Raw genomic sequence first — 25,537 nt, 5'->3', positions numbered from 1 at the left:
TAACTCCATCTAATTGATTAAAAAGTAAGTAAAATAGAAATTTTAAGGCTAATATTTTTTTTTCCTTAATTGAAGATAATTTTTTTTCCTAGTATTTTAATCTAATAAAAATATAAAATAATAGGATGTAATTTTGTAAATTAAGCACAAAAAAAAAATGAATTGAAAGCAAATATTTTTATGAATAATTTCATCCAATAATTGGTCTCTACACTGAATCTTTTTAACTAAGGTAAAAAAAAAAAATTGACATAACACGTTAATGCAACATGAACTGGACACATACCAAAAATGACATGACTCAAAAATACGAAATAATAAACATGTTACGTTAGTGTTGAAATAATTCAAATACAAACCTAAAATGAAACAATACAAACACAACATGACACCCACCACTAGTTCATATAAAGGACTTGTCATTATAGGAAAAAGCTATAATGTGCAAGCCAAAAAAGTGTGCACAAATTTGTATCCTCTAATTATGATGATGAGATGTGCACAAAATCACAACACAGTGTTCTCAAAATATGATATGATCTCATTCTGCAATAACTCCAATGACCCAATGAGTTACTCGGTGAGTCACTAGTGTTATTCAGTATGTCTGAAGTTATAATTTTAAGCACATTACATCGTAACTTTAGGCACATTGTCACAATTGAAATGAATGTGCATCATGTGCACCTTCTAGGTGCCTAGTAGAGATTGATCCATAATTACATGTTTACACACTAGTTTTTAAGTTGTACAAGTTAAAGATCTATGGAAAATCTAGGATTTGAACCAATTGCTCATATGAACAAATAAAATCAAACGAAACTAAATTTTGGAATAAATTTGATCAATTGTATAAATCTACTGCTAAAAACTAACAATTAATGACATTTTATGTGACAATTTTCTAAATCTATCACTAAAAACTAATAATAGCGACTTTTTGTGATAAAATTTTCAAATTGTTGTTAAAAACTAACAATTAGTGACTTTTTTTTTTTATAAAAACGCCATTATCACATGACCTATTAGGCAATAAATCTACATATTAAGATATGCACATAAATCTCCCAAAATGTAATTACCCCTCAAAATTATTCACTGTGAGAATGGAAACCATGCTTAAAATCTACCAAAACTAGCTTCATAGATAAGATACCTTTCTAGGCCTACTAGCCATAGCATTATAGATTTGTGATAGAAGCAAACATAACATATGCACCAACTTAAACTAAAACAGATAAACAAATGCAAACGGAGGTTGAAACTGCACGAGTGTGTTGCCCTTTTTTTGGGTGACTAAATAAGTAGTCAAACTGAATGAGAGAGGTAAAACACTTGACAATGCTCTTTTTATGCAACCATCAGAAGTATTTGGTAGGAAGAGGCATAGAAAGAGCACGCACTATAACATGATTAGAAGATTTCAAAAGATTTGCCACAATTGCTTAATGACATAATACGATGCATTAAAAGTAAACCTAAAACAAAGAAGAAGAAAAATTAAATGAGCACCATTCCTAGCATCTACCTCATTGTACTGTTACAAGTAACTAATTTCCTACTCTAAGGTCACAGCTACCATTTGAACAAATCGATCGCCACTTTCTACAAGATTCTCATCTGTGGAATCTGAGCCACTTCCAATTGTGTTATCTGAATTATCATCTGCTATCAGCATGCTTAATAATCCAGTCAGTGAACTATGGAGAGGATGCCAACTCAGCCACAGCATGTCAGGTTGATTCCTGGGTGAAATTCTCCCTTTTTTTTTGAAAACTTCTTTCTGTTGGGTGTCCTATGGAATGTTCAATAGTAATCCTGTTGATTTCTTGTCACCCCCTCCCAGTGGTCGGAGATATCACACCTGCAACAGCCAAAAACAAACTAATGAAACATGAATTAAAGGTCAATACCAATGCTATATATAGTATAATTTACACGAGTACCATTGTACTTAATAGACATTTTTAGAAAGATTGTCTGCATGAAACATCCTCAACAAGATTAATCCTCCCAACCAAAAACCTACTCTGTTCATTTCATTTTTATTATGATTACAATATCATGGTCAAAACCAAACCATGAAGAATGAACAGTAGATCATAGGAGCTCTGAAACTAACACCACATCAGGCAATACAAGCCAATAAATGTCAAGAACACGAGATATTTCAAAAGAAACTGAATATTTACCTTGCCAAGTCAAGCATGAACCCCACTTCTAATATACAAAAAAGAATATTGTTGTAAAGATAAAAATATAAAGAAAGTAGGAACAGTTTTAAAGAAACACTTACTGTTTGTTAATCTTTAATTCCCAATTTGTGCAACTACTAATGCACAAATTTGGATAAATTTATTAAAAACATAGACTTCTCTCCCATCAAAATATTTCTTGTTACATATTGTCATGTCCTAGTGTGTGTCTACATCCAATTTTGCTACAAATTCCACATCATACATCTCATTTAATGCTCCATGCTCCATAAAAACCATCATACAGACTTCATTAGGATAGCGAAACATAATTTTGTGGTCATTAATGCAACATACATTGAAAGGGACGGTCCAATTGCATGCCTACATTTAACCATCATGTTGCAGTCCAGACAGGTGATGATGTATCCTCAACTCAATTCTTTAAATCACTTATAATCTCAATTGAAAGTCAAGATAGAACAAAGTATAAAAATTTCAAGATTAAAGCTCATAATCTTAAAATCAACACAACAATTACTTAAAAGTAGAACATGTGTCTAACATTAGAGCTAGCATTGACTGAAACTGCTAGCCTAACAAACACATCAGCAATAAATGGCATCAGGTTGAACAAAGTTTATAAGCAAGTCAACACCAAGTTACCCACTTTGAACCTAAATGAAATTGGGAACGGTGTGGGCTCACCACCAGACTACTTCATTATCACCGCTACTTATACCTCATCAATTTTTATTTATTTATTTATTTTTATTTTTTTTGGATAAATACTTATACCTCATCATTTTAGGCATAGATAACCTTATGATCCCTATACAGTTCACTCGAATACATCTTTCTAAGGTAAGGAACACCAAAAATTATCACGAGCAAATCTGACCACAGAATCCCAAACAAGGTTTCATAAGCAGGTCAGCACCAGGTTACTGGCTTTGAACCTAAATGATGTTGGGATGGGTTTGGCCTCACCACCAGACCGTTTCAATATTAGTATCACTTATACCTTATCATTTTAGTCATAGATAACCATATGATCCCTGTGGAGTTAAACTCTCTTACCAGACCAATTTAATCACAATCTCGGAAACCCAACTAAACACCCTCTTTCACCACTTTCTCACTCAACCAGACACTACTGCCACCACCATACATTCTGTAATAAACACAGCTACCACAATCTTTTGCTTTCTCTCGTCCAAAAAACCTCCACAACTTCTTACTTTCTTTGTACACATATTTCTAGTGACGGCAATAACCACATACAAGGGTAAAGAAAGAAATTAACGAGGGATAAAGGGAGACTAGGAAATCTCGAGAGAGGAAACTTGTTTCCCTGTAAACTCATTTTAGGAACGGACACGGGACTAATGAAATTTTAAGGAAAACCTCTAGAAAACATCTCCAAAACAATCCAAGAATTCAAGTACAATTTACATATGAAAGGAAAAACTCCAACTCAATTTGAATAAGCTTGCAAGAAACTCTTTCAAAAAAATGTTCTAAAAATGCACTTTTCATAATTTTTACCATCTTTGAATACTTGCGAATACTATTTTTCAACAATAATATATGATTGCTCTAATAAGTTACTGTAGATATTGGGTAGTAGTAGTAGTAGCAGTATTTTAATTGATCATGAAAATATAAAAATAATTTACATTGCTGTTTTTAAATTTCTTAATAATTTTTTCTTACAAATATCCTATTCAAACTTTACTCTTTTTTTTTTATTCAATCTTTACATCACCTAATGTCTCACATTTTCCATTATATTTTTGCATGAAGTTTCAGTTTCCATTTCCCGCTTCCAAACCAATCCAATCTAAGCATTGTTTCCCAATCTACATCAATCATTTTTTGTCATTTTGCTCTATCGATGGCTACAAGTTCAAATAAATTACTCCCTCCATCCCAAAATAATAGTCCCTTTTGGGAAATCCAACTTTTTTTTTTGTAGTACAATTATTGCATTTTAAAAATATTATTTTTTCAAAATTACCCTTTGATAGTACATTTTTTTGGGAATATCAATTGTCATAATTGTACTTTTTGTATTATTAATGAATTTAAAAGAAGGGCAAAATAGAAAATTTATAGCATTTTAGTACTTGATTTTTTAGAAGGGACTTACATTTTTGGACAATGAAAAATGGAATAAGGGACTAATATTTTGGGACGAAGGGAGTAAATACATTTATATCTTTTTTTAAGACTATATCCCATGTTAGTTTAAGTCCTCCCCTTCCTCCAACATTTTATTTATAGAAATCATATCACTCTTCCTTGCCGTTGCATCTACATTTCTTCATTGTAAATGACCAAACTATCTTAACCTATTCTCTCTCAACTTATCTTTCAATCGGTGTTACTTCTACCATTTCGAGAACCAAACCAAACCAAGCCAAGCCTTAAGTCCCATTAAATGGGGTAGTTACATGAATCCTACTTCTCCACGTGGCCCTATCAAAGGCTATTTCATTAGTCAAATTAAGTAAATCCATATCTCTATTTACAACGCTAGCTAACGTTAATCTAGGCCTACCTCGTACCCTAACACTTCCATCTACCGTTACAGCATCGCATCTCTTCACTACCGTCTTTTGTTGGTCTCCATTTCAAGAATATATTTATTTCTAATTCTATCATTCTTAGTCTTACCACACATCCATCTAAGCATCTTCAACTCAACTACACTCATTTTATGGACATGTATTTTAGTTGTCCAATATTTGTCCCATAAAGCATCATTAGCCTTATAGTTGTTCTATAAAATTCTTCTTTCAATTTTGTTAGAATTTGTCAATCACATAATATGTCAAATGCACTCCCACACTTGAGCCAGCCTACTTTAATTCTATGAATCACATCATTTTCAACCTCACCATCCTTATTAATAATCAAACCTAGGTAACAAAAAAGTTCACTTTGTTATTTCTGATTTTCGATCTTCGCTTCTCTATCATTTCTATTTCTATTGTTGCTAAGTCACACTCTGCATATTCACTTTTATTTTTACTAATTTTAAACCCTTTTAACTTGAGTGTTTCTCTCCATATTTGTAGTTCAATGTAAATTTCTTCCTTAGTTTCATCTAGAGCAATATCATCTGCGAACTATCATCTTAAATGTGTTTAGTTAATTCATCCATGACCATGGTAAATAGGTAAGGACTCAAAGTTGGCCCATGATGCAATACAAGTGATTGAGAATTTACTAGTTTCTCCTACAAGTGATCTAATTGTGGTTGATACCCCATTATACATGCGTTTTATTGCATGCATATACCTTTCGATCACACCTTTATTCACCAACACTCACCATATTATATCCTATGAAGCGTGGATACTTCAAAAAGAGAAACGTATCCATATCATATATGTATTGGATACTAATACTCTTTGGATACTCGCGGAAACATATCTGACACTTATTAAAAGTATTAGATACTTCTTAATTATTTTTTCATTAATTTTGGAGCATCAGATACTTAATTTTGAAGTATCGGCTACTCCAAGTCACATATTATTCCGAATACTTTATTTAGTTATTTGAAAAGAACATAGCGAGAGTTCTTTCTTCTTTATTCATAGTTAGTGGTGGTTTTGTTTAAATGATTCTGAAAATATATAAACCAAACCAAACCAAGTCTTAAGTCCCATCAAATGGGGTCGGCTATATGAATATTTCGTCTCCACTCAACTCAAGAACATAGTGAGAGTTAAAGTAATAAATTTGTCAAATTGATGTATCTTTATTGTTTCATGCATGTCCTCTATAACTACATAGAAAGTAAAGATTAACAAAAGAATACAACAACAATAAAATTAACAAATTAACAAATAAATAAGCAAGTAAACTTGAATACAATATTTTTACTAATGCCAAAGGGGAAAAGCACAGAAACAAGTCATGTATTGCTCTATTATTGTAATATAAACATATTACACTTGATATTAAAATGAAATATTTGCAAGACCTATTGAAAATTTAAAAAGTAAACAAGCTACTATCTTAAATTAATACCTAATTTTTAAAGATTAGTGTTTTGCATTATAAAATTACAATGTGATCTCTCAACATTCTTGAGCTTATGTTTAACTCCCTAATAATTTTTTTTTAAATGTATACATGCATATTCTAGCCGTACCTCTATCCAACCTTTTAGGTTTTGTCGTATCACCGCATACATATCTCGTATCCATGTCCATGCTTCCTAGATTATATCTATAGGCACCCTATCGCAAGTTTTTTTTTTTTTTTTTTTTGAAAATCTATAAAAACCATATTTGGATCCTTCATCTTCTCTTTGTACTTCTCTATTAATCTTCTTAGTAAAAACAGTGTTTCCATAATTGATCTACCAATCATAAACCCAAACAAATTCTCTAACACTATTGTTATAACACTCAAGCGATGCTCAATTATTCTCACCAACAATTTTATTGTAATGACTTATCAACTTAATGTCTCTATAATTATTGCAATTTTGGATATCTCATTTATTTCTATATATAGGTATTAAAATACTGTTTACTCGTCAGCCATTTTCCTAGTCATTAGAATCTTATTAAATAATTTTGTTAACCAAACAACTACTTACCTAAGCATTTCCAAGCCTCAATAGGGATACAATCTAATCCTAATGCCTTGACTCTTTTTTTATTTTTTATGATAAATCTAATGCCTTGCCTTATTTCATCTTTTTTTAATGCAAATTCCATCTTAAACTCTCTTAATTCGATGATAGAACTTATATTCTCTAGTTCCATCAAGGCTATCATATTCCTCTCCTTCCAAGTTTTTAAAATGATTTTCACTTAACAATTTCTCAAAATATCATTCACACTTTTTCTTAATCTCCTCATCCAACCTCCTTATTGATCAACTTGTGTCTGAAAATTATTCCCATTTTTATCCTCTTTTACTATGTCTTATATCGCACTATTCAACCACCAAGTATATTTAGTTATAGGAGTTTTTCCCTTTGACTCTCCATGGCACTGCTTACGTTATTCTTTCAATGCATTATGCTATTGTATTCCACGTGTTATTAGTAACACCTTTCAAACCCAGCGTTACTACTTTAAACACTTTATCCTCAATTTCTTACTTTTTGATTTTGCTGTTTATTATTGTATATAATACTATATATTGAATATTGTTAGCCTACTTTGTGCCATTAACTTCCTTTGGAAATAACCTTGAAACCTTTACATATTCAGCGGTCTATTTTTCTTACAAGAAATGGATCTATCCAACTCTTATTTGACCCATTTTTAAAAGTTGTTTAACCCACCTTTTTTAAAAAGTTGTTGGTTACTACATGATCAAATGCTACTATGAAATCTAAGATGTTCTCTCCACCCTCATTACAATCACCAAAACCATATCCACCATGCATCCTCTCGTGCACTTGCTTATATTTTCAGACATGACCATTGGAATCTCCACCTATAATTATTGTCCCCTCTACAAATATTTGTTGTATTAACTTATCCGGTTGTCCCAAAATTTCCTTTCACTATGTTTCTCCAAGCCTATTTGGGGTGCATAGGCACTAATTATACTCTACAGTTACAATTTTAATTAATATTATTATGTAACTTATTCTCATAACTATTACTGCCTTATTTTTCAGATGCTTAGCTACACCATTTCTACATCTTTTTTTTTTAATAAGTAAATTTTATTGAAGAAGAGCATCAAGAAGACGCTAAAGATACAAAAACGTCCCCATAAAAAGAAGCGCTAGCCAATTACATCGTCAAGAAAATCAAAAATGGTAAACAAATCAAGATCCATACGCCTTGACACCCAACCACGCAAGACTCGCAAAAATCTATCTACTAACCAATATTTCCAGCATACAAAATGTTGTACTGAGTTTTTTCTATTTCGTTTACTTTCTCAGCTACTCACTTAGTTTCTTGAAAGCATGTTATACTTTCCTTCTAATCACAGAATCTACTAATTCCATAGTTTTATCTGTTAGTGTTCCCTTTTCCAAGTTGCTAATGTAAACAAACAATCCTGGGCTAATTTCTTCACAGGTGCTCATCCAAGAAAACATAAGGACCTTTTCCTATTTTTCATTGCACTAGGGCGCCGATGTAGTGATCCTTGCCTATTTTCCAAAACATGTTGCTTACAGAAAACATCCTAGCCCTTGCATGTTCATGTTCATAAAAGATCTGACAGGGAGTTTTACGTGGTAACTATGGAAGTGATCCATGATGTCAAAGGAAAATAAGAGGAAATAAAATGCTCTGTAGAAGCTTCAAATCTTTTTTGAAAAAATGTTTCAACAGACAAAACAAATATTAGGGAGAGAAAATGCAGAGTTTAACAGTGTACCTTTAACAGGAGAGTCAGACCAACCAGAAGATCTCCTTGGGCTGTTCCACAGTGTTCCCCGTGAAGCCACCATCCCTGACCTACTGAGAAATTCAGCATGATTGTGTCTTACATTTGCTTGTCCTCTACTCCGCCAAGGATTCCCATTTGCAGAATAAATTGAATCCCCAAAAGTAATGGTAGAACTACATACAAATAATTAGTTAAGATCTTGTTAAACCAAGCAAACAAAAGATTTTTTAAATCTATTATATCAACTGAGCAGACCTCTCTTCAATCAATATTCATGACCATTCATATATTAAATCAAGCAAACCACCCATTTGGACTAATCCAAAATGGATTTCAGCATCCCAACAGATAAACTCAAAAAGCTAATAAGATCTATTTGCTTTGGATTTAATAAGGTGAATAAATTGAGTTAAGCATCAATTATATGAACATTTATTTGGTACTATAATTACCCGTCCGCCAGCATGATGCAAGGGGAGAGTAGGGAAAAAATGGTGCAGGTAACTTACTCTGGACGATTCCACTTGAAGGAAGTGACAAGAAAGCAGATTGACAAACAAGAAGCCAACGCCCCATTGCCAAAGGAGTATCAAGAGTACTCTGACAGAATAAGAATAAAAAATTCAGGAATGCAAAGCAAATTGCACACTGATTTCCGTTTGGTCCAGAGATACGCAAGTAGAGCATTATCACACTATTTATTAACATGAACAGAATAGCCACCTGGAAGATAAATGTGGCTGCAATGATGTGCATGGCCCATTTCACAAATTGAGCTACGCCAACATCCACACTTCAATCATCTGAAATAACAAATTTCTGCACCATCCAATACCCTAGGGCAGCTCCTGCAGCAACAATCCCAAGTAGTACAAAAATAGAAACCTGTAACCAAACAAGATAAATAGTTTAAACAAATAAAGGAGGACATAGTTGAAAACTGAATCTGTAAAAAAAAAAATTAAAAAAAAAAAAAAACTCTGATTCTATGGTCTTGCAGTTATGAAGTCATTTGGTCTTGATTATGAATCATGTACTTGTGAGGCTTTGTGGTGGTCATACTTGGGGTTGTTGGTTATGAACTTGGTTGAGGCTTTGTGGCTATGAACAGAAGTGGCCTAAGTTACGAGGCTTTTTGGTGTTTTTGGTTATGAATCCTTATGACTGAAATTTTAAACGCATGCCATATGCAACATTTTTCCTTTTCAAAAAACAATAAAAATGAGATTCAAGTTGTTGTAGAAGAAAATAAATAAATGCTTTTAAAAAGAGGCAAAAAAAATGACGAAATTTTTAATAGATGTAAATGAGCTAACACAGAGATAATAAGGACAGTTAAAGGTGTTAGATGATGCTCTTTATACAAGATTAGACAAAATCAATTTCTATATTATTGATTTTTATTAGATAAAAGAAATGCACTAAATTGAGAGAAGCGATGAAGGCTTTAGCAAGGAGAGTCACTCTTTAGCTACATTACATAGACTCGGGTACAAGTGTCAAGTGTAGATATGTATCTAGGGGTCGGACTCGGCAAACCTCTAAATGAGCGTCCAACAAACCTTTTAAAAGAGCGATACAAGGGTACGTGTAAAAAGTACCCAAAAATTATACAAGGGTACGTGGATACGGCCAAACATGGACATGTTAAAAAAATATTATGTTTACAATAATTTATGGCTCAGAATGATTACATAGGTTTATGATGATGCTACACATTTGTAGTTAAAAAATATTGAATAAAAAATATATATAACATTATTTAAAATAATGAATAATTGATTATCCATGGATTCAAGTTAAATTCCAACTTAATTAGTATTAGGCCCAAACATAAGAAGCTCATGTAAAAGCCAGCCAGCCCAATAACCTTATAATTTTTATTATAAGGCCCATTTTATTAATAGACCAAAGTGTATCCTAAATAAGCCCAAATGTACCAAACCCTTTAATATAACCCTAGCAACCATCAACAAAGATGAATAGAGAAGATAGAGATGACAAACGACAATGACGATGAGGTCGCGAGCCATATTTCTCTTCTCCTCCTCCTTTGTTGCTGTTGTGAAAATTAGAAAAGAAAATCAACCGTATCCATTTGTATTTCGCCGCATTCCTCACCCATACTTGTGTCATGTTGTGTCGGCATGGGTACCTCTAAAAATACAAAGAGTCCGTGTAACGTAGCTCTTTAGATGGGATGGTCTAAGATTGTCCTTGAAGAGGAAGATGATAGAGATGGAGATGGCGACTTCCTGATGCTCAAAGCGAGAAGGCGAAACTTGAATCACTAGGTCAGACTGACGCATGAGAAGTTAGATTGGTCATGTGAAGTCCTTAACAAACTGATGTGTAGCGAAGGTGAGAAGGATTTTGTGACAAGGTAGTCGTATGGATGTTAGTTCCTTCATACTAACGGAGGAGGTTCCTTTGCATTTTGGTTGGTAAAGGTAGGAAATGGTGGTCTTCTTGCCAAAGAATAAAGGGCGTCCTCTTTGAGGGATGTGGGTAAGAAGTTGTCGAAACTCAAGGTGTAGAAGGAACCAACCAAGGTGAAAGAGGTTGATCTTTTATGTAGGTGCCTGAAATGGTGTATTTGACCACTATATCAAAGCACTTCTAGAACTAAGGTTGCAAGGGGAAAAGAGAGTAGTAAGTTCTATTGATGCCAAGAAAACCGTACATTTCTCGGAAACAGATTTGATGGGGAGGGTAGTAGACTAGTATAGGGGCATCCCCTCTACAACGAATATGCTAATCACCCTTGGAAGGTCTCGACCAGAGTTGGGTTTCATGTTAAAGATCTTTTTTATCTATTTTGTTGCCATCAAAAGAGGAGGCGAAAAAGGGTTTTGAATGAAAAAAGTTGAGTTCTTCTGACTGGTGGTCTATGGTAGGAGAGTGTTGTCATGGAAATGGTGGTCCAAAGGCCACTTGGGTTCACTTACTAGGCTGTCACTACACCTATAGAATGAGGAGGTTGTTAAGGTGTTTGTGGAAGTGTTCTAAGGGTAGACAAAGACACAAGCAAAGATGTCAATATCATTGGGCTAGGCTTCTTGTTGAAGATTACACAAGACAGTTTCTGACGACTGTAATAGTGGAGGTAAATCCTTGGCTTTTGAGATCCCTCTTCGGATAGAATTGGGGTCTTCAAGTGCATGCCAATCGAAGGTCTGCGTACCATACAATGATTGGAGGTGGTTGCATTGACCGAACGAGGAGGATAATGGAGGGTCACATGAGGTCAATACATGAGTTTGCTTGGCAAAAAAGCGTGCATTGTTAGTGCATAACAATTGTCATCTGGTTTAAATATGAATAGACAAAAGGAGAAGAAAATGCTATAGGTAAGGGTGTTCACGGGTCGAGTCGGCCCGGGTTGGTCCATAACCCGGCACCTGAGTTTCTCGCCCCGCTCGAGCATGGCTTTTCTCGCTCGAGCGTAGATCTTCAGCTCCCAGTATTTTGCGTTTTGCAGGCGAGCCGCTCGAGCGGGGGAGTTGCCGCTTGAGCGTGAACTGCACGCTCCCAGTAGTTTCCCTATAGCTTTGTAAAAGTTCTGCAACTTGTTCTTTTCCGCTCGAGCGAGGGAGTCTACGCTCGAGCGAGGGAGTCTACGCTCGAGCAGGACCACTTATTCGTGCCTTACACTCGAGCGGCAGAACTCGCGCTCGAGCGGGCTATCGAGGAGAGCAGATTTTAAATAGCGATTCCAAGCCCTTTTCTAGCCATTTTTCTATCCTCTCTCTCTCTAAATCTACCCTTTCTCAAACCCTAGCTCACAAGGCCATGGATTTCCATTGATTTCTCCAGTTTTAACTCAAGATCTATTTAAGATCTTGCAAGATTGGTTGTAAGACAAGTTAGATCAACACTCTCACCGGTTGTTTCGCTAAATCAACGAAGTACAAGCGTGTGTAGCCACTCTAGCATCTCAACTCAAGGTAGGGGTGCCTTTAACTCTCTATATCTTCAATTTGAATAGCTTGTGTAGTATTTTCTCAATCTATTCATGTAGATAGATGTGTATATATTTATATATATGTATATATATATATATATATTGGCTTGAGCTTGATGACTATAGATAGAATATGATGATGGTGAAATGTTGTGATTGTTGAAAGATTTGCACTTATTGTAGATGAAAATCATTGTTCATGATGGATAAATATTCCAATTGCATAAAAGAGTGAAAAACCCCAATTTTACTCAAACCCTAGCCTTCAAATTTTAAGTTATAAAAAGGGGTTTTGCTCATTTGATTTCTAAAACATGAAATTGAGTGTAAATACATGATTTTGAGATTGAAATATAAAATTGGAGATTTCTTCTTAAGGTAAACCTTGAGAAAAGGGTGATGATTGCTTGATGATAGATTCTTGGAAAATGAAATGTGAAGAGGTGGATTTATTATGAATTAATATTATCTTAGGAAAGCAATGCATCGTATATACACTCATGCATCATATTGCATTATTTATTTCTCCCTGGTTCCGCCATGTATAATTAGTTGAAAGTCAATAATGGGTAAATAGTCTGTGAGTTTAATTAGCGAGTTGGGTGGGAATTGAGTTGTGTATTGTATTTTGTACCCGCGCGGGGAGTCAAGGTGCCCAATTGCCCTGTCTGCGCTTATTGCCGGACGAATGTGGGAAAGCATTTTGGGGTGTCCACGAGCCCGCCGTTTCTGGAGTCAGCGAATGTGGAAACACAGATGGTTTTTGGGTGTCCATGTCCCTGCCATTTACGGAGCCAGCAAATGTGGAATGGTTGTGATAATTTGGGTGCCCATCACCCTGCCGTTTTTGGAGCCGACAAATGTGGGATTAATTTCTATATTTATGCTTACAGTTATCTACGTAGTATAGTTATGAAATGAGTTATGTGCAATGCATTTATTTCCTATAAATGGCATACTCTAATAATGTTTATAACCTTGTCATACACACACATGCATTGCATAAGCATAAGCTTTTCCAATGATTATGTAACTTGTTAAATGCATCATCTACTGAGCTTATGCTCACCCCAAAAACTAACAATTTTTCAGGAAATGAGGACGAGATACCTCTCAAGCTTTGATGTCTATTCTGCTAGCATCCTTTTGTTGAAGTTTTGTTGGGGACATTGTGTTGACCATTGTAATTGTTTTGGGGGAATTAATGTTTATGTCCTTATGAATTTTTTTTTTTATTTTTATTTTTTTTTATAACTTCTTCCTCTTTTCTTTTGAACTGTTTTCCTTCTTTTGGACTCCTACTTTGGAAGAATGTAATAGAATATCTAGGTAAAACTTTATTTTGGGGAATAGTTCAAGAGGAAAGAATGTTATGTGTATTGGACTCTATTGTTTTATTGTTGGGATCACGTGTATTGTAAATCTTGGTAGAGTGGTTGCCTGAGGTGAACTTTTCAGGGCATGACAAAAATTTACATCAAGCAAGAAGAAGCTCCATCAGATTCAAGCCTAAAGCCCCAAGGTTTCTTCACCAAAGCCGATCAATCTCCATAAAACATAAAGTTCAGAGATTCAAATCAAAGTTCGTCGTCAAACCTTACAAATCTATAGGCGTCTTCTACTAAATTGGAGGAGATTATAGAAATGTAATTTGGAAAAAGCCTATCAAGCCCTCAAATCAAAGTTCTACAAAATCACCGTCTTCTTCACGTTACTAGGAGGAGATTTCGCCACTCGATTCAAGAACAAGCTATCGAGCCCTCGAATCAACTAATTGAAGAGATGAAAATAAGAGGCTTTTCTTTGATTAGAAATTTTATCAAAGATTGTACTCGTTTTATTTTAAATCAATAAATTTATATTGGTTATTCTATTTTTCTGTCTTTATTTTTGCAGACAAGAAATTTGTGTATACACTAACCATTTCGGATTTCAAAGCTGACCATCTGATTTTGACCGAATCTCCTTTCAAAATCAATCTATTTTCTCTCTGCACATACGTAGACCTAAGAAAAACAAAAAGAGTTGAGCAGTAGTACTATTTGATCTAACCCAAATCAACCTCAACCATTTGATGAATACATAAAACTCACAAATTAGAGAGGGAGAGCAGTGATGGAGATCTAAGCGTAGGGGATTTCAAAGGGAGGGTTTAAAAATAATTCAAAGAACACCAAGTCAATATGCTTCAATACCTTAGATTCTACAAGTACATTTGGGTTCTTCCTTTTGATTGCATCGTTGAAAGATAGAGAGACAGAGCAGAGAGACAGAGAGAGAGAGATGAGATGCACGTTAGAGAGAGATTGTGTGTTAGAAATAGAAAGAGAATTGAAAAAAAAAAAGAGAGAGAATTAAACAATACTATTTAAGGAGAGAGAAGATTTCAAATACTACAAGTCATTTGAGAAGAAAGACAGAATTAATAATACCATTTAAGAAGAAAAAGAGTGATAGATTTTAAATATGAGTCGATTGAGAAGAAAGAGAAACAATAAAGTCATTTAAGAAGAAAGAGAATGAAATAGTATTTAAAAATTAAGAAAATAAAGATGGATGCCAGATTGAGAAGTAAAAAGATAAAAAGAGTGTAATCTCAATTTCCAAGGACACAATGGCACGTGTAATGAATATCCTATATACATACACATAAATCAGACAATTTGGGTGCAATCATTGTTTTTTTCCACATTCTGAGAGCCAACCAAAAATATAAAAAATTTACACTTCCAACCCACTACCGACCGTGCAACTTCACGAAACTGTCCGTAGCATGTCAAATTAGGTCAATTTGCCGAGTACATTGGGTAAGTCCCCTAGCTATAGGACAAGTGCATAGAGAGAAATGTGGCACATTGCCTAGGCAGAAGGTAGTGTGTCTGGGAAATCCCAACCATTTCGGCTCAGGGGTTGGATTGGTTCGGGTTTTCCATTGGCTCGTCACATGAACTAGTCCTTTCAGGTGGGAAGCACAAGCATACGCCTTCGACCGAACACTAGGAAAAAAACTGGACCAAATGTGTCATTCGGATTGCAATCAATTTCGGGCAGGTCTATTGGGTGATTCATTTTTGTCTATTTTTTTCTTGCAATCAACCACAACCCTAAGAAAAAAATCAATTGTAAAGGCAAGGAAGACCAAAGAGGGAAAAGGGGTGAGAGATGAGACTATGAAGATTAGATAATGGAGACTAGAGGGAGATTGAAGAGTGATAGACCGGATGAGGGTAAGGTAGATCAGCGAAAAAGAGTGAATACTGTCTCTACCTCCATCTTATCATAACTTGGCCTATGGTTGTTTGGTATTCATGATGCAACAAGACTGAGAGAAGAGAAACTGTGAGAGATTGCATATTGTAAGAAGATTTTGAGAGACTAAAAGCGATGATCTTCATTCACCAGATCATGGCTTCCGAAGGAGAGAATGAAAGACACAAACACAAAAAAAAGTGACACTGAGTGATTTGATGGGAGAGAGAGGACTCAGATATGACTATAGGTAAGAGGGAAAAGGGTAGTACATAGGTCTGGTCTTTTTTTAGATAGGTCTAGTCTTTAGAGATAAGATAATATGATAAGGAAAGTGACCCAAGAGCTAATACCAATGTAACACATGTAGATGCAATATGCTAAGTAAATACATTAGTCGGTTCGGGTGGAAGATTTTTGGACAGTAGACTCAACATCCAATCGGTTGATTGAAAAAATTAAGAACTTCACCCACCACATACCGTAACTGATTTCAAAACCATCCAATGATGCTCTGGTTAGGTCATTCGGTTGAACGATTTGGATAATTTTTTGAGCATTCTAGACAAGAGGATAGACTTTGTACTAAGCTACTTTCTATTGGGATGAGAAAAAGTGGTTTGATTTATTCGAGCTAGGAATAGAAAGGAAAATGGGCTACACACTATCCTAACAATCAAGCCCTACTTATGGACATAGAGTTGCATTTTGTCAAAAAATGGTCCTTAGTGCCATCAAGCTCTAGTGTGTTTGCTTTCGGGGGCTTATTCTTTTGATCCCAATAGACCTTGTGCAAAGAATCGGGCCTTATTCTTCTAGATGATCACCCCTTGTTATATGGTCATTTTTCAGCTCTATGGGGCATCTTTGTGGTTGTGAAAAGGAGGTGGTCTTTGTTCTCATAAGGGAAGCTCTGATTGCCAAGAAATGTGTGCTCGAGAAGGAACAAAAGAGGGAGATGCTTCAAGACATGAGTGGAGCAGTACAATAGCTCTGAATAATACAAAGGGAGGGAGATGATTAGAGTTGATTGTTCAGAAGAGGCTTTGCAAGTCTCTCTTATGGACAAGAGCAAGTAAGCTCCACAGCATTGGAGGAACTATGAAGTATAGGTACTTTGACAAACATGCCATACCCGCATCGGGTACTAATACTTTGCATTGTTATTCTGCATACATATCAGGTACACAAAACACATACCTAAATTTTTCTTCTTAATTTTTTGTCATTCCCTAGAGGTACCTAGTATATACCGAAGCCATACCGAAGCCGAAATAGTATTTTCTTTTATACAAAAGTGAATTCAGTTTCATTGGATTTTTTCATGCGTTGATTTTAAAATTAAGCTTTGGTTTGTCAATTATTCAATATAATGATATCTAATTTTGCTTTATACCTTACTTTTGGTATTAAATGTAAATTTTAAGTTGTATCTTAACCAACTAAACCATTAACTAATTTTTGCACTACTCTAAATTAAAAATTAATCTTTTTTTACTGACGTACCTAGCTATACCCGTGCTTTACTTTTTTTAGATTTTACCGTATCGACATACCCATACTCATACCCGTACACATGCTTCATTGGGTGGAAGACATAAGGAAAGATACCTCAAGGTATAGCATCAAGGCTGGAGTCTCAAGTCTCTATTCCTTCTGTCTTTTGTCGGGTGTAACGTGAGAGAACAAGGATGTTGTGGTAATTTTTTATTGGACTTCAGTGGTTATTATGGGGGATTATTTTTGTCCAAGAAGCACGGGTGGAGTGTGTTCACAGGGCTAAATTAGTAGTTCTTGCAAACAAAATGTAATACAACGCATGCAAATGTATTCTTCTTTACTTAGGAATGTTTTCCTGTTGTTTCTTTTCATACAACACATGTACTTGCATTTCTTCTTTTTTCTAATCTCAGGGAAACTGTATTGTTCTTTTGGCAGCAATGACAACATAAAACTTTAAGGATCATGTTGAAGGACAGGAAGAGTTGCTTGTCAACAATTTATCACAGTATAGAGCAGGTAATAGATCATGTGTTTGAACTCAACACCTACCCGATTATTATAATACTTGCACCCCTTTGGCCTGCTTTTGAAGGAGAGTTTGGCCACATGTGAGGGGCTTGTTGAGGATATAATTTATAAATAGTGAAGTCACCACTTTCTCCAACAATTTAAGCTTTTAGATGAGTTGACATTTATCAAATCATTTTGTTGAGTTTTAGTTAAAGGGTTGCACAATAGAAATTTGTCATACTTCAAAAGTGGGGTTGGGTTTAGAATATATATAATCTATGAGGGCTTCTAAATGCCACTACCTTTTTACTTTGAACCCTCCATTTTTTATATTTTATTTTATTACAATTTTATCCTAACATCAAATTCCAATTTTGTCCTCATCCTATCCTCCCAAGTCTAACCCTAACCCTAATCCTACCACCACTTCCACTCCCACTCCCGCCGGCGGCCTCCAGCAACCAACCCATCACCGTTATTTTTCTCCGTCAGTGAACCTCTCGCCACTACCTGTTGTTTACAGAACTATCAATGGCGCCGAAGGTTAGGACTTTGGCGGCAGCCGCGGAGAAGGAGCGACTGATTCGCTAACTCTCTTTCGCAATCTTCATCTTCATCTTCATCCTTCGGAACCTACTCTCTTCTCTTTTTTGTGCGCAACTCCCTCTCTCCTCATCGATTTATCTCTCTACCTCACAGGTAGGTGGATTTCTCTTTGTTCGGTTACATAGAGTTGAACTTGTTGAATATGTTCGGTACTCCACAACTGAACATATGCCTTTTGTTCGGCTATATAGTATTGAACATCATGCTTTTGTTCAAAACTGGTTTTCCGAATGGCAACAAACGAAGACAAAAGGATGGGTTTTCCGAGCTGGTTATCCATTAGGGGTTTTACCCGTAATTGGGGCATTTGTCAAATTGAGAGAGAAGACAAATGCCATAATTAGGGGTAAAACCCCCAAGGGCTAGAGAGAGAAACTAAGCTCTACTCCAATCACAATGTATATTCTTTATTCCAAAACTAAGTACAATGGGTATCACCGATTTATATACTACAACTAATAAGCTACTTTAGTCTATTTATTATACTACAGCATACTCTCCGTTTTTAAGAAACTTGTCCTCAAGTTTAAGTACCAACTAAGAAAACTCAACGTAATACTACTAATGTAACGATATGTAAGGAATAGGTGCTGCATTTCCTTGCTCAAGAACAAACATGATTCTCTCAACTTAGCCGTCTGCAAATACATTGAACTTCATCCTTGCATCCTTGGCTCAACAACCATAGGTGTATGATAATTGCCAAAATGTATACAGTTAGGCCCCTTAAAGTATACTTGTTAGGTCCTTTAATCATTGTTACTTGATGATTTTAATATGTTTGTATGTGTGTAGGTCACTCAAGTTTATGAGTAGAAATTGGACTTAATTTCATATTTGAAATCCGAGACCAAGCTCCAACTCAACTCTGAAGGCCTAGAAGAACCTAGATAATTTTAATTAAGCAATAAAAGCCCAACCCATGAGATTTGAAGAAAGAAAAGTTAAAATTGTTACAATCCCGCTATAGAAGTCACTATGCACAGCCTTCAGTATTTTGGATGTATCTCTCTCGTCCAATATCAAATTTACGTGATTCAAGCGGCATTGGAAAGATAACTCAAAGGGCTACAATTTTGGTGAAATAGGAATTTTCAAATTCTGACTTTTAATAGGTCAAAACAGGCCAACAAGATAGGCCTAAAAAGCTAGGAATAATTACATCCGAATTTTCCTTTCATTTTTGGAAATTCTAACCTCTTGGGTATTACTTAGAAGGCTCCTAATGTCTATAAATATAAAACCCTCTTCATTATTAGGGTTGTTCTTGATTTTAGAGAGAGAAGGAGGAGGCTACGAACACATGTGCGGCTAAGGAGCTCTCCTCTTAGGATTTGGATGAAACTCTAGTCAAGTAACAATGTTCTGTATTTAGTTTGGGGTTTTTATTATTGATTCAACAGTTGTATAAGATTAAGGCTTTTCTATATTATTACTTTGTTTTGAATCATTCTATCTAGCACATGTTCTTAGTTTCTGTGATTCTAATTGCATACTTATACAACGGTTTTCATTGATTTGCTTTTATTTGGTTAAGAAAGTCTATGCTAGGGGAGACGATTCGTGCTAGTACTAGACAGTGTATGCTAATCATTAAACTGCCAATTATCCTCTAGACAATACTGTTGGGACTTGTAGTCACTAACAGATCATAGTTGAGTTGAATAATAAATCTGTAAACTGTTACAGTTCATTGATTACAAGGTTATGGTGGATTCAAAACCCTGAGTCTCTTCTATTTGATTAATACTAGTTTAATTATATTTATTTGTTTAATTTAATTAAGCTCATACAAAATTCTTCTTTTCTACTTTTGAATTGATTTAAGAATTAATCTGAAATTTAAACAACTTAGCCTTTTAGTCCCTGTGGATCGATACCCGAACTAAACCACTATTCTATTGAATTAAGGTCTTAGTAAGGATTTATTTTTGGTGTACAAAATGACCTACCAGTGTCTATATCCTCTCGGTAAAAAACTCAGATAGACCCCCCATTTCCAAACCCCTTCACCTCTAACTTGCATACTGCAGAAGAGTACTCATTCTGTCAGAATGAGCCCAATGGTTGGCAAATGACATCTTCCAAAGCAAAGCTGAGAAGATTGATATAATGATAGAATGGACAATGTATCCACCAAGAAAAACCACGAGAGTAGTTGATCACGAGTTGGAATTTGGTTCTTTCATTCCTCCCTTGGCACAAATGTGAATTGAGCACACAAGCAACCCACTAAAGTCAAAACAACTTTGTAAAGAGGTATGAAAGAGTCCTGACGATAACCTTCAAATAATTTCTTTGAAGCTATAAAAAATTTCAATGGCAACTTGTGATGTAACAAGTCGTCCACTCATTTGCTTCAACTCATCTTTTTTATTATGAATTTTGATTTGGATTAGCATCAGTGTCCCTTCCAATTGAGAACTTCATCTCGGTTTCTTCACCCAAAGTCGGAGCATAAGCTCTACCACGGCCATTTCGATGACCTCGATCCTAATTAGCCATAACCAAACCCAATATGACCCACAAACAGTCTAGATATGCCGATCACAAAGATCACAGTTTCAGACCCAATTTCCCAATTGAGGACAACTCAATTCGATATCCATTCACAGCAGTATGTAGTAGCAAATAATCAAGATCCAATCCAAGAACAAGAATCAAGAATAAGATACATCGCGAATTGATTCAGGACAATTCCAATTGAGAAGAAAGCTGAGTCAAACATACCATAATTGAATTGAGTCATGTCGATCAACTTGAAAAACATAACCAAGTTAGATTTTGAATCACTTCTGAACTATGAGATCAAATCTTTGAGTTGATTTTTTTGGTAATCTGCAGTCGCAACTTCAAAAGAAGACGAGTTCACTACTCACATCAACTCGTTGCAGAGGGTTGCATCGCAACTTGCAAGTGATTGTCGAAGTCGACTCACAGCTTTGAACCCAAGATGAATCGAAGTGGTACAGGGAATCCAAGGGAGTTGGTTCACGAAGAGTTGATATACCTGATTCAGGGACAAACTGGAATCGAAGGACCAAACCCAGATCGAATCTCATCTTGCAAGTCAGATCGCAAGGCCAAACTAGGTTGAATTCAAAGTCTGCGAACTTGACTCAATAAGAGGATTCAAGAACTCCAGCGAACGCGAACTCAAATTAAAGAGCTAGGTTGAAATCACGATGAACAATAACAATTTCAAGTTTGCAATGGGTCTTCAAATCGCGATAGGTCTTCAACTTCAACTTCAGAGAGATTCTAGGTTTGAACTTTGAACCAAATGCAACCCAAAACAACTGAACAAAAAAAAAATCCCTCTTTCGTCCAATGGAATCAACGAAGCAATCTGGTAATATCGCAATTTCCACTTCGACTTCAGAGAGATAGTTATTCCTTGGTTTCCTAACATATGCAAACAAATGAAGGGCTTTAAGCTGAGATCTGAACTCGAAGGCTTCGAGATCTTGTTGCAATGTTGAATCACTAGTGTGAAAGGTCCAAATGCAAGTCACGACTACCAAATCTAGAGTCAACTCTTGATTGCGATGTCAAATCTATGGCTTCGGATCAAATCAATCACACTTGTGATGGCAACTTCTGGTGAGATGATCTAGGGTTCGCATCCAAGAATTAGGGTTTAAATTCAGAGTCAGGTATGTTGCTCCTTTCTAATTGACGAGTTGTATGTACAATTAGAAACAATGGAGTACAAGATCTTATGCTCTGATACCAAATAATGAAATCCAAATGCCAAATCACGATCAAATTGAGAGAGAGAAGAAAAATGCCCCAATTAGGGATAAAACCCCTAAGGGCTAGAGAGAGAAACTAAGCCCTACTCCAATCACAATATATATTCTTTATTCCAAAACTAATGGGGTATTACATCACCTATTTATATACTACAACTAATAAGCTATTTAACAAACATTTAGTCTATTTATCATACTAAATCACTAAAAAATTGAAATACAGTACATTCCAGACCAAATGAAGCCAATTACTTTGGGTAAACAAGTCTTCATTATATAAACATAATGTTAGAAGGACATACAGGGTTGTGCATCTCTTCACTCAGCCCAAAACTGACAAGAATTGAATTGACCAGCATTGAAAAGTGATGTAACAGGAAGGAACCAGCTCCAAGCTGACATGAAACGCTAGTCAATTCCATAAGATATTAAACACCAAAAAAAAGATCCTAACATCGCTATATAAAAGCAGAAAAGCACTTACCAACGATCCATATAGAGTGAGGTCGAAAACATTTTTCCTCCCAGTTGGTAATAATTTCATCCCCTAAACCAACTTCAGCAGCAGTCTAATGAGATATTTCATCCATAAATTCAGAAGCAGCATATGAAACTAGGAAGTAAAATGTTTTATAAAATTATAGCACTTGAATACAAAATGATAGTAGACCCATGCTCCAACAGTTGTAGCACTAGAAGAACGATAAAGGAGAAAGAGGAAGAGAAGAGAAGTAAGAAGAGTGTGAAGAGAGGAGAGAAAAGGGAAACAGTTCCAAAGCAAAATCAAATATATTCAATAATCAATATCAAAATCAAATCCGGAAATTCATTACACCAAATCAAACTAATAAGAAGAATCAAATATATTCCCCATCACCAACAATTCAGCCAGCAATAAAAACTCAATTGAAGAATAATGAATCTAATACAAGTCATAATGCTAAGTTTTCCTCTCATAAGAAGGGTAATTAGGCCTTTATGTAGGAGGATTATTCAGCGTTGAATAAGCGTTGAAAATTGAGAGCTGTATTTGAGTATTTTAGGGTTTGTTTTGTTTTCTGTGTGGTTTATTCTCTTTCTTCGGTATTACTATTCTTCGTTTCCGGTTGTTCTACAGCACTTGGCCCCAATTAATTGGCTTCAGGTACACGAATTTGTTTTCTTCTATCCACTCTATTCCAATCCATATTCTTGATTAAGTCTGAAGCAATCATGCAATTTATCACCGCCCCATCCTATGTCACTCCTTTTTTTCCCTTTTTTTCTTTTCTTTTTTTTTTTTTTTGATAATTCCATCCTACGCCACTCTTCTTGACCTTCCTCTACTTTTTGGCACCATGGACCCATATCAGATCACTCTTTACAGGAACATTAATTGGTCAACGTTAAACAACTATTAATCATTTGTATCTTCAAGAAGTGCCACTCTAAATTATGCAATACAGAGACAAGAAGACTTTTCCATCCTCTTCATCATTTAATTCTAAAGCTAGAGAAGGACAAAAATCTAAGCCCTATTTTTATTTCTTATCATTTCTTCTCCTTTGGAGAGACCATGAAAATATAAAATCCACACAGGTTATAAGATTTTTGGTTGTTATGGATCATATCGCCAATATTACCAGTGAATGCATATATTTTCTACAACCAGATTTTTGTCAAAGGTTGCAAAGATTTCATGTTGAAAACATTTCAAGATTTCTGCACAACTAAACAGGCCAACAACTTTGATTTTTGTTATGTGATTGAAATTGAATACAGAGCAAAATAAAAGGCAACAGATTTTTTTTTCTTTAAAAAAAAGACTACTATACAATGTACATCAAATCCAAATACCTGAAAAAGAAGGATAATAGAAGGGAACCCAAGTGCTGACCACTGGTGCCAACAGCAATAAAACAAAACCAAAAGCAAGACAAAAGAGACGACATCTTTGAATACGGCCATCTTGTACCTGTGTCGACACGACACAACATGGGTACTGAATACGGCTAGGACACAGGAGGAAGGAGGGAGAGAGAGAGAGAGATGGCTCGTGACCTCATCGTCATCGTCGTCGTTCGTCATCTCCATAATCTGTATTCAACGTCGTTGATGGCTGCTAGGGTTTGGTGAATTTGGGCTTAGGATACACTTTGGTCTGTCAATAAAATGGGGATCCTCTAGAGTGATCCTCTGAAGTGATCCTCTAGAGTGCAACACGTGTCCCATTAACGCATCCAACGGCTGAGATGATCCCTCACCAAAACGGCGTCGTTTTGGTGGGCTAGACCAAAAAAAAAAAAAAATTTACAGAGCTGCAGATCGAGTCTGAGAGAGGGGAGGAAGAAGAAGAAAATGGATTTGAAAGGAGGAGGAAGAAGAAAATGTAAGAAAACTGGAAGAAGAAAATGGATTTGAAGAAGAAAGAAAAGTTTTTTTGCTGTGTTGGGTTCATGGGTTTGGTTTGGTCGCTCAAGAAGTTCATCACCATGGATGAACTTCCATTTTCTTCTGTGAGCCAGACCAAAAAAAAAAAAAATTGCAGAGCTGCAGATCGAGTCAAGAGGGAAGAGGAAGAAGAAGAAAATCTATTTTTCTTTCTTCCTCAAATCTATTTTCTTCCAAATTCTCTCAATTCCATTTTCTTCCAATTTCTCTTAAATAAACAAAACCCAAAAAATAAAAATAAAAATAAAAATGAAACCCTAATTGGCAAAATAAGTGTTGCAAATTTGTAATTTGTATACATTCTTTGCAGTAGCACTGAAGGCGTCTCTGTGGCTAATATCTGGATTTCTTGCTTTAATGCGTTGAATTTCATCCCTGTAGATTGATACAACTTTGATTCAGTAGAGAGAGAGAGAGAGAGAGAGAGAGAGAGTGTGTGTGTGTGTATGTGTGTGTATTATTGAAGGTAGTGCTTGATGATTACTCACTTGATGAAGTGATTGTACGCAGAGGGAACTCTCTGCCTTTTCTCCGAAATAGATTTAGACCATTTGCATCTTCCTCAAATCTATTTTCTTCCAATTTCTCTCAAATCCATTTTCTTCTTCCTCCTCCCTTCAAATCCATTTTCTTCTTCTTCCTCCTCCCTCTCGACTCGATCTGCAGCTCTGCAATTTTTTTTTTTTTTTTTTTTGGGTCTAGCTCACCAAAACGACGCCGTTTTGGTAAGGGATCATCTCAGCCGTTGGATGCGTTAATGGGACACGTGTTGCACTCTAAGGGACCACTCTAGAGGAATACTTCAGAGGATCACTCTAGAGGATCCGGACGCTTATAATAAAAATTATAAGGCTATTGGGTTGGCTGGCTTTTTGAGCATCGGTAAATCAAAAATTTCATTAAAGTTTAATAAAATTTGATGAAAAGTTTTATTTAAG

At 35.4% G+C, this 25,537-nt stretch overlaps 1 protein-coding gene across 14 annotated transcripts; it reads right to left on the bottom strand.

The window, feature by feature from the left end:
- Positions 1-1,277: 1,277 nt before the first annotated feature.
- On the bottom strand, positions 1,278-24,326 carry LOC114267917 (uncharacterized). 14 transcript variants are annotated; one of them, XM_082898972.1, is made up of 8 exons: positions 24,210-24,307; positions 24,006-24,123; positions 22,654-22,716; positions 22,472-22,564; positions 9,306-9,467; positions 9,092-9,182; positions 8,571-8,755; positions 1,278-1,864 (listed from the first exon to the last, which is right to left on the bottom strand). In XM_082898972.1, the coding sequence occupies exons 1-5, from the start codon at positions 24,218-24,220 to the stop codon at positions 9,378-9,380; spliced, it is 375 nt and encodes a 124-aa protein (XP_082755098.1). In that variant the 5' UTR covers positions 24,221-24,307; the 3' UTR covers positions 1,278-1,864; positions 8,571-8,755; positions 9,092-9,182; positions 9,306-9,377. The 14 variants fall into 14 exon arrangements, 13 of the variants coding, with proteins under 13 accessions (XP_082755098.1, XP_082755088.1, XP_082755099.1 ...); XM_082898962.1 differs by having other exon boundaries at positions 24,006-24,316; XM_082898973.1 differs by lacking the exon at positions 22,472-22,564 and having other exon boundaries at positions 22,654-22,725; positions 24,210-24,316.
- Positions 24,327-25,537: the final 1,211 nt, after the last annotated feature.

Source organism: Camellia sinensis, chromosome 12 (genome assembly GCF_055761805.1).
Source record: "Camellia sinensis isolate YWXY chromosome 12, ASM5576180v1, whole genome shotgun sequence".
In the NCBI taxonomy this organism is placed as follows: domain Eukaryota; kingdom Viridiplantae; phylum Streptophyta; class Magnoliopsida; order Ericales; family Theaceae; genus Camellia; species Camellia sinensis.
The sequence above is the reverse complement of the archived record's forward strand: the minus strand, read 5'-3'. Positions and strand labels throughout refer to the sequence as shown.